General features: G+C 45.2%; 1 protein-coding gene across 1 annotated transcript in view; it reads left to right on the plus strand.

The window, feature by feature from the left end:
* Positions 1–12252, plus strand: part of LOC126234947 (agrin-like) — a 1214606-nt gene that overhangs the window by 1081926 nt on the left and 120428 nt on the right. The window contains exons 16-18 of the mRNA XM_049943685.1: positions 4821–5000; positions 8681–8858; positions 11406–11633. Of these exons, the coding sequence (XP_049799642.1) occupies positions 4821–5000; positions 8681–8858; positions 11406–11633 (586 nt within the window). The remainder of the gene's footprint in view (positions 1–4820; positions 5001–8680; positions 8859–11405; positions 11634–12252) is intronic.

Raw genomic sequence — 12252 nt, forward strand, 5'->3', positions numbered from 1 at the left:
ATGATCTGCAGTTTCCGTTGCACAGAGCTTTCTGGACTCAAAAACAAGAATTTTCTACCTTTATGTCACCGCTTATGTGCCAATCATTCGGGATGTTTATCGAAATAACAAAATACTGTTATTAGCGAGTAAATTTAGTAGGATTATTCTGGACCACCCCCCATGAACCATGGACCTTGCCGTTGGTGGGGAGGCTTGCGTGCCTCAGCGATACAGATGGCCGTACCGTAGGTGCAACCACAACGGAGGGTTATCTGTTGAGAGGCCAGACAAACATGTGGTTCCTGAAGAGGGGCAGCAGCCTTTTCAGTAGTTGCAGGGGCAACAGTCTGGATGATTGACTGATCTGGCCTTGTAACATTAACCAAAACGGCCTTGCTGTGCTGGTACTGCGAACGGCTGAAAGCAAGGGGAAACTACAGCCGTAATTTTTCCTGAGGACATGCAGCTTTACTGTATTATTAAATGATGATGGCGTCCTCTTGGGTAAAATATTCCGGAGGTAAAATAGTCCCCCATTCGGATCTCCGGGTGGGGACTACTCTGGAGGACGTCGTTATCAGGAGAAAGAAAACTGGCATTCTACGGATCGGAGCGTGGAATGTCAGATCCCTTAATCGGGCAGGTAGGTTAGAAAATTTAAAAAGGGAAATGGATAGGTTAAAGTTAGATATAGTGGGTATTAGTGAAGTTCGGTGGCAGGAGGAACAAGACTTTTGGTCAGGTGATTACAGGGTTATAAACACAAAATCAAATAGGGGTAATGCAGGAGTAGATTTAATAATGAATAAAAAAATTGGAGTGCGGGTAAGCTACTACAAACAGCATAGTGAACGCATTATTGTGGCCATGATAGACACAAAGCCCATGCCTACTACAGTAGTACAAGTTTATATGCCAACTAGCTCTGCAGATGATGAAGAAATTGATGAAATGTATGACGAGATAAAAGAAATTATTCAGGTAGTGAAGGGAGACGAAAATTTAATAGTCATGGGTGACTGGAATTCGTCAGTAGGAAAAGGGAGAGAAGGAAACATAGTAGGTGAATATGGATTGGGGGGAAGAAATGAAAGAGGAAGCCGCCTTGTAGAATTTTGCACAGAGCATAACCTAATCATAGCTAACACTTGGTTTAAGAATCATAAAAGAAGGTTGTGTACCTGGAAGAATCCTGGAGATACTAAAAGGTATCAGATAGATTATATAATGGTAAGACAGAGATTTAGGAACCAGGTTTTAAATTGTAAGACATTTCCAGGGGCAGATGTGGATTCTGACCACAATCTATTGGTTATGAACTGCAGATTGAAACTGAAGAAACTGCAAAAAGGTGGGAATTTAAGGAGATGGGACCTGGATAAACTGAAAGAACCAGAGGTTGTAGAGAGTTTCAGGGAGAGCATAAGGGAACAATTGACAGGAATGGGGGAAAGAAATACAATAGAAGAAGAATGGGTAGCCTTGGGGGATGAAGTAGTGAAGGCAGCAGAGGATCAAGTAGGTAAAAAGACGATGGCAAATAGAAATCCTTGGGTAACAGAAGAAATTTTGAATTTAATTGATGAAAGGAGAAAATATAAAAATGCAGTAAATGAAGCAGGAAAAAAGGAATACAAACGTCTCAAAAATGAGATCGGCAGGAAGTGCAAAATGGCTAAGCAGGGATGGCTAGAGGACAAATGTAAGGATGTAGAGGCTTGTCTCACTAGGGGAAAGATAGATACTGCCTACAGGAAAATTAAAGAGACCTTTGGAGAGAAGAGAACCACTTGTATGAATATCAAGAGCTCAGATGGCAACCCAGTTCTAAGCAAAGAAGGGAAGGCAGAAAGGTGGAAGGGGTATATAGAGGGTTTATACAAGGGCGATGTACTTGAGGACAATATTATGGAAATGGAAGAGGATATAGATGAAGATGAAATGGGAGATAAGATACTGGGTGAAAAGTTTGACAGAGCACTGAAAGACCTGAGTCGAAACAAGGCCCCGGGAGTAGACAACATTCCATTAGAACTACTGATGGCTTTGGGAGAGCCAGTCATGACAAAACTCTACCATCTGGTGAGCAAGATGTATGAGACAGGCGAAATACACACAGACTTCAAGAAGAATATAATAATTCCAATCCCAAAGAAAGCAGGTGTTGACAGATGTTAAAATTACCGAACTATCAGTTTAATAAGTCACAGCTGCAAAATACTAACGCGAATTCTTTACAGACGAATTGAAAAACTGGTAGAAGCGGACCTCGGGGAAGATCAGTTTGGATTCCGTAGAAATACTGGAACACGTGAGGCAATACTAACCTTACGACTTATCTTAGAAGAAAGATTAAGAAAAGGCAAACCTACGTTTCTAGCATTTGTAGACTTAGAGAAAGCTTTTGACAACGTTAACTGGAATACTCTCTTTCAAATTCTGAAGGTTGCAGGGGTAAAATACAAGGAGCGAAAGGCTATTTACAATTTGTACAGAAACCAGATGGCAGTTATAAGAGTCGAGGGGCATGAAAGGGAAGCAGTGGTTGGGAAGGGAGTGAGACAGGGTTGTAGCCTCTCCCCGATGTTATTCAATCTGTATATTGAGCAAGCAGTAAAGGAAACAAAAGAAAAATTCGGAGTAGGTATTAAAATTCATGGAGAAGAAGTAAAAACTTTGAGGTTCGCCGATGACATTGTAATTCTGTCAGAGACAGCAAAGGACTTGGAAGAGCAGTTGAACGGAATGGACAGTGTCTTGAAAGGAGGATATAAGATGAACATCAACAAAATCAAAACGAGGATAATGGAATGTAGTCAAATGAAATCGGGTGATGCTGAGGGGATTAGATTAGGAAATGAGACACTTAAAGTAGTAAAGGAATTTTGCTATTTAGGGATAAAAATAACTGATGATGGTCGAAGTAGAGAGGATATAAAATGTAGACTGTCAATGGCAAGGAAATCGTTTCTGAAGAAGAGAAATTTGTTAACATAGAGTATAGATTTAAGTGTCATGAAGTCGTTTCTGAAAGTATTTGTATGGAGTGTAGCCATGTATGGAAGTGAAACATGGACCATAACCAGTTTGGACAAGAAGAGAATAGAAGCTTTCGAAATGTGGTGCTACAGAAGAATGCTGAAGATAAGGTGGGTAGATCACGTAACTAATGAGGAGGTATTGAATAGGATTGGGGAGAAGAGAAGTTTGTGGCACAACTTGACTAGAAGAAGGGATCGGTTGGTAGGACTTGTTTTAAGGCATCAAGGGATCACAAATTTAGCTTTGGAGGGCAGCGTGGAGGGTAAAAATCGTAGAGGGAGACCAAGAGATGAATACACTAAGCAGATTCAGAAGGACGTAGGTTGCAGTAGGTACTGGGAGATGAAGAAGCTTGCACAGGATAGAGTAGCATGGAGAGCTGCATCAAACCAGTCTCACAACTGAAGACCACAACAACAACAACATTCTGGACCACCCCAGGAAATAAACGGCTACATAGCTGCCAAACGTATTCTACAATGATTCGAATTCTCCATTAGACCCGCCACAGCCAGAAAATGTTCATTAGCCGTAGTGTTTCTTAAGCTACCTGCCAATGGGAATTCTCGCACTGCTAAAACGCGGTGGAATTAATACTGGGATCTGAATTACCACGAGTATAGGCAAATGCATTTTATTTCCATTTCTGTAAACGTGATTTGGATCGAAAGCCTAGGTACGAGTAATATGCTGATGTACCAATAAAGAGTAGGGAAGGGGGTGGGGGGTGAGAGGTTGTTTATGCAGCCCTCATCTTCAGTAACTGTCGTAGCTATTTTCGTTGTTAGGATTTCGTCAGCTAAATCGGTAAAAATGGAACCCTACTAGTCTCACTTTCTTGACCGTCTGCCTGTCTACCCAGCCCTTAAAACGCGTTTTGATAATTCGTAACGATCTGGAGTACTTTGTCTTACTAAAACAGTTATGTTATCTCGATAAGCTGAAATTTATTTTTATTAGTTCAGTTCATACTAATTAGCGTTTCTTCTTTCATTTATATCTTATATTTATGTGTTGTGTTTAACACACTACTCAGCATTAATATAGTGATACAAATGATCGAAAACAGTCTGAGAAAATTCGGATAGTTTGTCAAAAACGTCTGTGCATAGTATGTTGGTAGCACTTGGCTGTTATGCTGTGTAGCAGACTTTAAAGCTATGCGGATCAGCATAACGAAAAGGCGAGGGGTCTCGCTCGTTTTGTCCAAGACTGTACCTATGACACCCTAAATAAAGAGTTCTATTACTTTCAAACGTGGTATGCTTATAAAACACTACATCCTTAATGCAGAACTCTTGAATTTTACAAATGTATTAAAAAACCGGTAGAAATTGAGGTAACTAAAAACCAATTTTGAGGTTTTTTCTAAACATGAAATTTAAAACGCATGTGCTCATTCATTTTTTCATCAGTTAAATGAATTCTAGAGTTCTAGACATGTACAAGTATGCTTTGTATGCTCTTCAAACTTCATAGAAGAATCTCTGCTACGAAGAAAAGTATACCTATCTCAACAGGTGCATCAAAAAGTTAGTGAAAAGGTGAAGATATTTTACGTGCAAAAAAATTAGTCAGTTATGTTTTGGAACTTCGACTCTTATCAGCGTGAATTGTGAATCCTTCCTGGTCATGCTGAAAAAGTTTTACGAATTTGTTTAGAAAAGTATTGACAGTGGAAATTAAAATGTCGTGTGCTGCTTCTCCTGCTCCTAGTCGGCCGGTTTGACGTCCTCTACCCCTTTAAGGTAGGCAACCCAGCTTACACCACCACTGTACCGTGCTTGTGCCGGCAGACATGTACTACGCGGGCATGTACCGGCCGACGCCGGCCACGGTGCAGGCGCTGTCGCCGCTGCTGGGCGACCTCTGCTCCAGCGACGCCGACTGCGGGGTGCCGGGCAGCCGCTGCGACGCCGCCGCCTGCCGCTGCCGACCCGGCCGCACGCCCTCGCACGACCGCCAGCACTGTCTGGGTGAGTAGCCGATTAACCCCACTACCCTCAACCACGCGCACACAATCGCATACACACACACACACACACACGCACCCATGAAGAACCTCTTCAAGCCCTGTAGCACTCATGAACTATAGAGCTCCTATTTATGAATATGTAAGCGTAATTTTTAGATGTATACCTAACTGCTACAACTCCTTCTCTTTCCCGGCCTTATCCCTTACCTTCAGGGGTCAGCAAGTTACTTTGGATTTTCAACCGTTACTAGTAGTTTGTGTGTGTGTAGGGGGGGGGGGGGGGGTTCCAAAGTACTGCCAGCCGTGTGACTGCACTTCTGGGGTGAAGGTAAATTGGTATGTTCATCTTTATTACTCTTAAGCAAGGTCTTGGGCTCCGGGTCTGTAGACCATGCTGGGGTGCTGGTCCCTAAATTTTTTATTTTAACTTTCTATTTTTTTATTTTCTTTTTTCCCAATCGGTTTCAAGACGACGTCACTATCGAACATCTTCTACAATGGCTTGGGGTTCCTTAACCCTGTGCCACCGTGCAGGTGTCAGAGAGCCGACATACTAGAGATGCTGGATGTCGGGGAAAGTGCTTCAATCTTGTTGAGGAGTTTCGAGTGGATACTCGAATCTGTTCCCTGAGGAGCAGCATGTCGAGTTCATAAATTCCGGCCCAATGAGGTGCACGGGGGTATGGCCCGAAAACATCGATTCTGGACTGCCTGGAGAAGGCTTAAGAATGAGGGGCAAACAGTGATCCATATCGAGCAGCCATGAAGAAGCGCGGAGAGGACTGTTGCAGAATAAAGGCGGAACTTGGTCCTGGTCCGTAGTTCCGTGCTGGCCATTAAAGGGTAGACCTAGTGGAGAAAGTGTACCAGCTTTATTCGATTCTCTGCTATGTGTGTGTTAAAAAGTGGCTTCTTATTCAGGATAACATCAAGATATTTAACTTTATCCGTCCATGAAAGTGGTCGATTTTGCAGAACCAGGAGATCACGGAGGTCGGGGTGTCGTCGTGTAAACGTTACGGCCTTCGTCTTTCCTGCATTGAGTTTCATACAGTTCAGTTAATGTCAGTTATCACTGATGGTGGTTGATGACGGCTTTGGCACTGATGGTGGCCGGATGTCCCTCCTAATACCATACCTTCCCCCGTCCTCCCCTGCCACCCCCCCCCCCCCCCCACTCTCACCTCCCATTACCCTGTACGGAATCTGCGTTCGATCTCGGTCTGTGTGTAGCGTCATCTCATGAACTCTTGTGAAAAGTGTGAGGACGTGTTCGAAATCTTAGCAAATAATGTAACTGAGGCCGTATGTGGATTTAAACCTGGTATTCACCTAGTCGGGAGTGGGAAACCATTTATAAAACATATCTAGGGTAGTTGCCGCAGTGCTCCTCGTCGCTGATCCACCGGGCGCATCCACACAGGTGCCGGTACGCCTCCCCAGCCCCAGAAGCGGCGCCCTAACACAAGTGGCTATCCGGACAGGTTCTTTACTTCTAGACTGTCTGATAAAACGTATCCCGACACCTATTAGGGGACATACATATGGGGTGTGTCCACCCTTCGCCTTTATGACGTTTTGAACCCTGTTGGTGACACTTCCCATCAGATGTCTGAATGTCTGTGGAGGAATGGCAGCCCATACTTCCTCAACAGCCACTGGAACTGAAGCGAAGTCGTCGTCCTAACTCGTCCCAAAGCTGACCCACTGGTACTCCAGTACACTTCTGGAATGTCACTGTGCACAAACCATTGCCTCACAGATTCTCCTTTATGATAATGTGCCCTGTCGTACTGATGCAACAATTATCGTGTCCGAACTGTTCCTCTGCTGTCCACAATGCTGCAAAATCTGTTCACACGCGTCTGCATTTAGCGTTTGCTTAAGTGCGATAAGGAGAACCATACCCTAACCACGAGAATTACTGCTCCTACCGTAATACCGTGCCCTCCGTACTTCACCGTAAGTACCACCCATAATGGCAGGTAACGTTCTCCACACATCCACCAAGCCCAAATCCAAACCTTTCCACTACATATAGCGTGATCCATCGCTCCAAATCATTTACAGTGATCCACTGTCCAGTGGCGTGGCTCTTCACACGACCTTAGGCGCCGCTTAGCACTGACTGCAGAAATATGTAGCTTATGAGGAGCTGTTCGACCATTTTGTCCCCATTCTTTTTAACTCCCTACGCATAGTCATTGTACCAGCTGGACTGCTCAAAAATGGCTCTGAGCACTATGGTTCAAATGGCTCTGAGCACTATGGGACTTAACATCTATGGTCATCAGTCCTCTAGAACTTAGAACTATTTAAACCTAACTAATAAGGACAGCACACAACGCCCAGTCATCACGAGGCAGAGAAAATCCCTGACCCCGCCGGGAATCGAACCCGGGAACCCGGGCGTGGGAAGCGAGAACGCTACCGCACGACCACGAGCTGCGGACGCTGGACTGCTGGTAGCACTTTGTAAATCACGAGTGATTTCTTCCACCGATTTCAAGCTTTTTGTTACGCTCTCCACGATGCTCGACGGTACAGTTGCGTTCGCAAATGAGGCTCGCTTGTCTTGGTTCAGGTGTGGTTGTTCTTTGAGATTTCCACTTCACAATAACATTACCAACAGTCGGCTTGAGTAACTATAGAAGCATTGAAAGTCCTGATGGATATCTTGCCCAGGTGAATGTGGTGACTACTCCGCGTCCGAAGTCAAAAATACAGAGTTCTCCGGACAAACCCATTCTGCTGTTATTGCTTCTCTACTCACAACACAAAATTCCCCGCCTCCTTCCGTGCTGGCGGATCCGCCTCTAGCGACATCTAGTGGTAGTTATGTGCTTCGTAGAGTTGTCTGCGTACTTTTGGTGAGACCGTGTGAACAGTATGTGAAGGCAGTGTCTTAAAAATTTTTGTTTACGAATTGTTGAGATTTTCGTAAACACTTGTTGAAATACTGCCCGTTAGTTTTCGTCTCGGGACTTTCGGCCAAAGTTGGTTCAATGTTTTTTTTTTTTTTTTCACCACGAATGGCTGGGACTATCAAAGGTTTAGCCTGCATTGTTGGTGACGGACTGGAGTCGATTCCGCTGCTGTAAATTATATGCACCCGTCGCGCCAATGTCTGAGGAATTTTCCCTGTCATTACCACTCTGTTTCTGCCATTGTTACCTGCAACGGTAGGTAACTGCAGCACAGAAATCCAGATTCACTTAGCTAGAGACTCTCTTGTTTCTTGTAGAACTGTTGTCACGTTAACTAATTTCAGTTGCTTCCCTGAACAAGCAGGTTTCGTATCTCTTCTCCACAGCTAGAACCTGCGAATCGGCAAAGTTTGTTACGTGGTCGGTCTCACAAAGCACGTGCTCCGCCATAGCCGATTTTTCCATTCGTCTCAAACTGCAACATTCTGTCTGTTGAGTAAGCAAATTTTGCAACTTAGCCACACACAATTTCATGAAGTTTGACTGTTTACATTATCGATTAGAGATCCAAGATCGCCCATACATTTCAATGTGACTGGTAGCTAACAACATTCGTTCCGTTGAGGATGAAGCATTATTTAAATATGGACGTCCAGTTGACACATTTTCTATAAAGTGAATAATTTACTGTAATTTTTTCTTACCAGAGATTTGTATTATGGGTGATTATAAAAAAAATTCTATTGTGTTACAGCGTATCATGTTCCTGCCTTTGACGGAAGCTCGTACGTACAGCTGAGGGGACTGAAAGCGTACCATAAGCTCAGTATCGAAGTAGAATTCATCACGTACGCCAGTGAAGGTATCATCTTGTACAGCCAGCAGAAAGAAGACGGTACTGGGGACTTCGTGTCGCTGGCCGTAGTTGACGGGTGAGTAATAAAGAACTGAAAGTATGAGCATAATGAATTCAGTTAATGATGAGGGAAACTAAATGGCATGTTTATTCCATGATCTCATGTTCTTTCCCTAAACGAAAATGTCCCGGGTTATTACTCATAAAACAATTTCCACTATCTCATCCACGATGACCACTCTCGTGATACTAGGGGGACGATATTTCGGGCAAGTTACTCTCTTGTTCGGTGAACCCCCTGTTTCTGATCAACGAAACTAATACTCTCTACATCCAGCGTGACTTGAACCAAATTAAGGAAACGACCGAATTTATTAACAAACAGCACCAGTAAAGAGTCTTCCAACGGTATCCCTTCCAGTACATTACCAGCAACCTGATTTTCGCTGACCTCAACACGTAATGCTAATTGGGGCCATCTGACATTCTTAATATAATTCACAAAGTAGAAACTGAAAATATCGCTTCAGTTGTAAGTTTCTTTTTATTTTTCAGTGCTAAGACAACGACCAGTTTCGGGCTATTACACCCTCTAATGTTACTCCAACTGCAGTTCTAGTTAAGATACTTCGCATTACGAGAGATTCTGCGAAGTAGGAGAGCGATGTAGTTTTTGTAGTGGAATACTTAGCTCTGAGAAGTCGAATCGCCTCCTCTAGTAAAGTTCATTAAGGGATGTATATTGCAGATTCGCTTGGATTTCGGACGATGAAAACCTGATTCTACACTACTGGCCATTAAAATTGCTAGACAAAGAAGAAATGCAGATGATAAACGGGTATTCATTGGACAAATATATTATACTACAACTGACATGTGATTACATTTTCACGCAATTTGGGTGCATAGATCCTGAGAAATCAGTACCCAGAACAACCACCTCTGGCCGTAATAACGGCCGTGATACGTCTGGGCATTGAGTCAAACAGAGCTTGGATGGCGTATACAGGTACAGCTGCCCATGCAGCTTCAACACGATACCACAGTTCACCAAGAGTAGTGACTGGCGTTTTGTGACGAGCCAGTTGCTCGGCAACCATTGTCCAGACGTTTTCAGTTGGTGAAAGATCTGGAGAATGTGCTGGCCAGGGCAGCAGTCGAACATTTTCTGTATCCAGAAAGGCCCGTACAGGACCTGCAACACGCGGTCGTGCATTATCCTGCTAAAATGTAGGGTTTCGCAGGGATCGAATGAAGGGTAGATCCACGGGTCGTAACACATCTGAAATGTAACGTCCACTGTTCAAAGTAACGTCAATGCGAACAAGAGATGACCGGGACGTGTAAGCAATGGCACCCCATACCATCACACCGGGTGATACGCCAGTATGGCTATGACGAATACACGCTTCCAATGTGCGTTCACCGCGATGTCGCCAAACACGGATGCGACCATCATGAATCCGTAAACAGAACCTGGATTCATCCGAAAAAATGACGTTTTGCCATTCGTGCACCCAGGTTCGTCGTTGAGTACACCATCGCAGGCGCTCCTGTCTGTGATGCAGCGTCAAGGGTCTCCACAGCTATGGTCTCCGAGCTGATAGTCCATGCTGCTGCAAACGTCGTCGAACTGTTCGTGCAGATGGTTGTTGTCTTGGAAACTTTCCCATCTCTTGACTCAGGGATCGAGACGTGGCTGCACGGTCCGTTACAGCCATGCGGGTAAGATGCATGTCATCTCGACTGCTAGCGATACAAGGCCGTTGGGATCCAGCACGGCGTTCCGTATTACCCTCCTGAACCCACCGATTCCATATTCGCCTAACAGTCATTGGATCTCGACCAACGCGAGCAGAAATGTCGCGATACGATAAACCGCAATCGCGATAGGCTACCATCCGACATTTATCAAAGTCGGAAACGTGATAGTACGCATTTCTCCTCCTTAGCTGGCCGGAGTGGTCGTGCGGTTCTAGGCGCTACAGTTTGGAACCGAGTGACCGCAACGGTCGCAGGTTCGAATCCTGCCTCGGCCATGGATGTGTGTACTGTCCTTAGGATAGTTAGGTTTAATTAGTTCTAAGTTCTAGGCGACTGATGACCTCAGAAGTTAAGTCGCAAAGTGCTCAGAGCCATTTGAACCATTTCTCCTCCTTACACGAGGCATCACAACAACGTTTCACCAGGCAACGCCGGTCAACTGCTGTACGTGTATGATAAATCGGTTTGAAACTTTCCTCATGTCAGCACGTTGTAGGTGTCACCACCGGCGCCAACCTTGTGTGAATGCTCTGAAAAGCTAATCATTTGCATATCACAGCATCTTCTTCCTGTCGTTAAATTTCGCCTGTATAGCACGTCATCTTCGTGGTGTAGCAGTTTTAATGGCAGTAGTGTATATTCCAGATTTGCTTGGATTTTGGACAATGAAAACCTGAATGTATTTTCCCACACACTGATGAATCATTTGTCCAGAAGACATATTTTCCGTAAGCACTTAGAAAGATGTTCATACAAAAACTGACAAAACAGCAACTGTTACAGATTTTGCGTCATTACGTTGGCCATACTGCGACTGTCTTTAAAGTAGTGTGATCTTTGGTGCGTGGCGGTGTTGCAGCCACGTGGAGTTCCGGTACAACCTGGGCAACGGTCCGGTGTGGCTGGCGTCTGGGGAGCGCGTGGCGCCGGGGCGCGTGCACCGCGTGACGGCGCGCCGCTACCACCGAGACGGCCAGCTGCGAGTCGACGGCGGGCCCGAGGTGGTCGGCCAGTCGCAGGGCCCGCTGCGAGCCCTCGACCTGCGCGGCGACGCCTACGTGGGCGCCCCGCCCACCAACGTCTCCAAGTGTGTGGCCCCGGTACTCCACACGCTGCTCCCCAAAACCCACCCACTCTACGCACCTCACTACCCACACCATCTACTCCTACACCCAGAAAATCGCAAACAGCGACCAGCTACGCCATGACGCTCATCTTTTTTTTTTTATTTATTGGAATTCAAATCCCCCCAGACGGAAGGGGGGGGGGGGTCTGGCAACAGCGTAATATGCTGCTCTATAGCCTACAGAAAAGTTCAAAAACATATGAGAGTACAAACAAACAAGGAAAACAGGCGATAAAGTGGTAACGTAGCAAAAAACTATAAAATGGCGGAAAGTGGCGATGCGGATAAAGACACACAAGAAGTAGACAGGCACAATTAAAAAAGCCGGCGACAGTCTGATTCCTGTTCGCACAAGATAAAAAACACAACTAGCGACAGTATGGATGCTATTCGCAACACTGACAGGGGACGCACAGCACTGAACACCCACTTAACAACAGCACTATACAGGTGACATGGTGGCATATGGGGGGGGGAGGGGAGGGCCCAGACCTATGAGGGGGAAAAGGGGGGAGGAGAAGGAAAAGGGGAGCCGATGGAGGGAGGGGACATAGAAAAAGGCAGGGGCTGGACGGACACA

Source organism: Schistocerca nitens, chromosome 2 (assembly GCF_023898315.1).
Source record: "Schistocerca nitens isolate TAMUIC-IGC-003100 chromosome 2, iqSchNite1.1, whole genome shotgun sequence".
NCBI classification, from domain to species: domain Eukaryota; kingdom Metazoa; phylum Arthropoda; class Insecta; order Orthoptera; family Acrididae; genus Schistocerca; species Schistocerca nitens.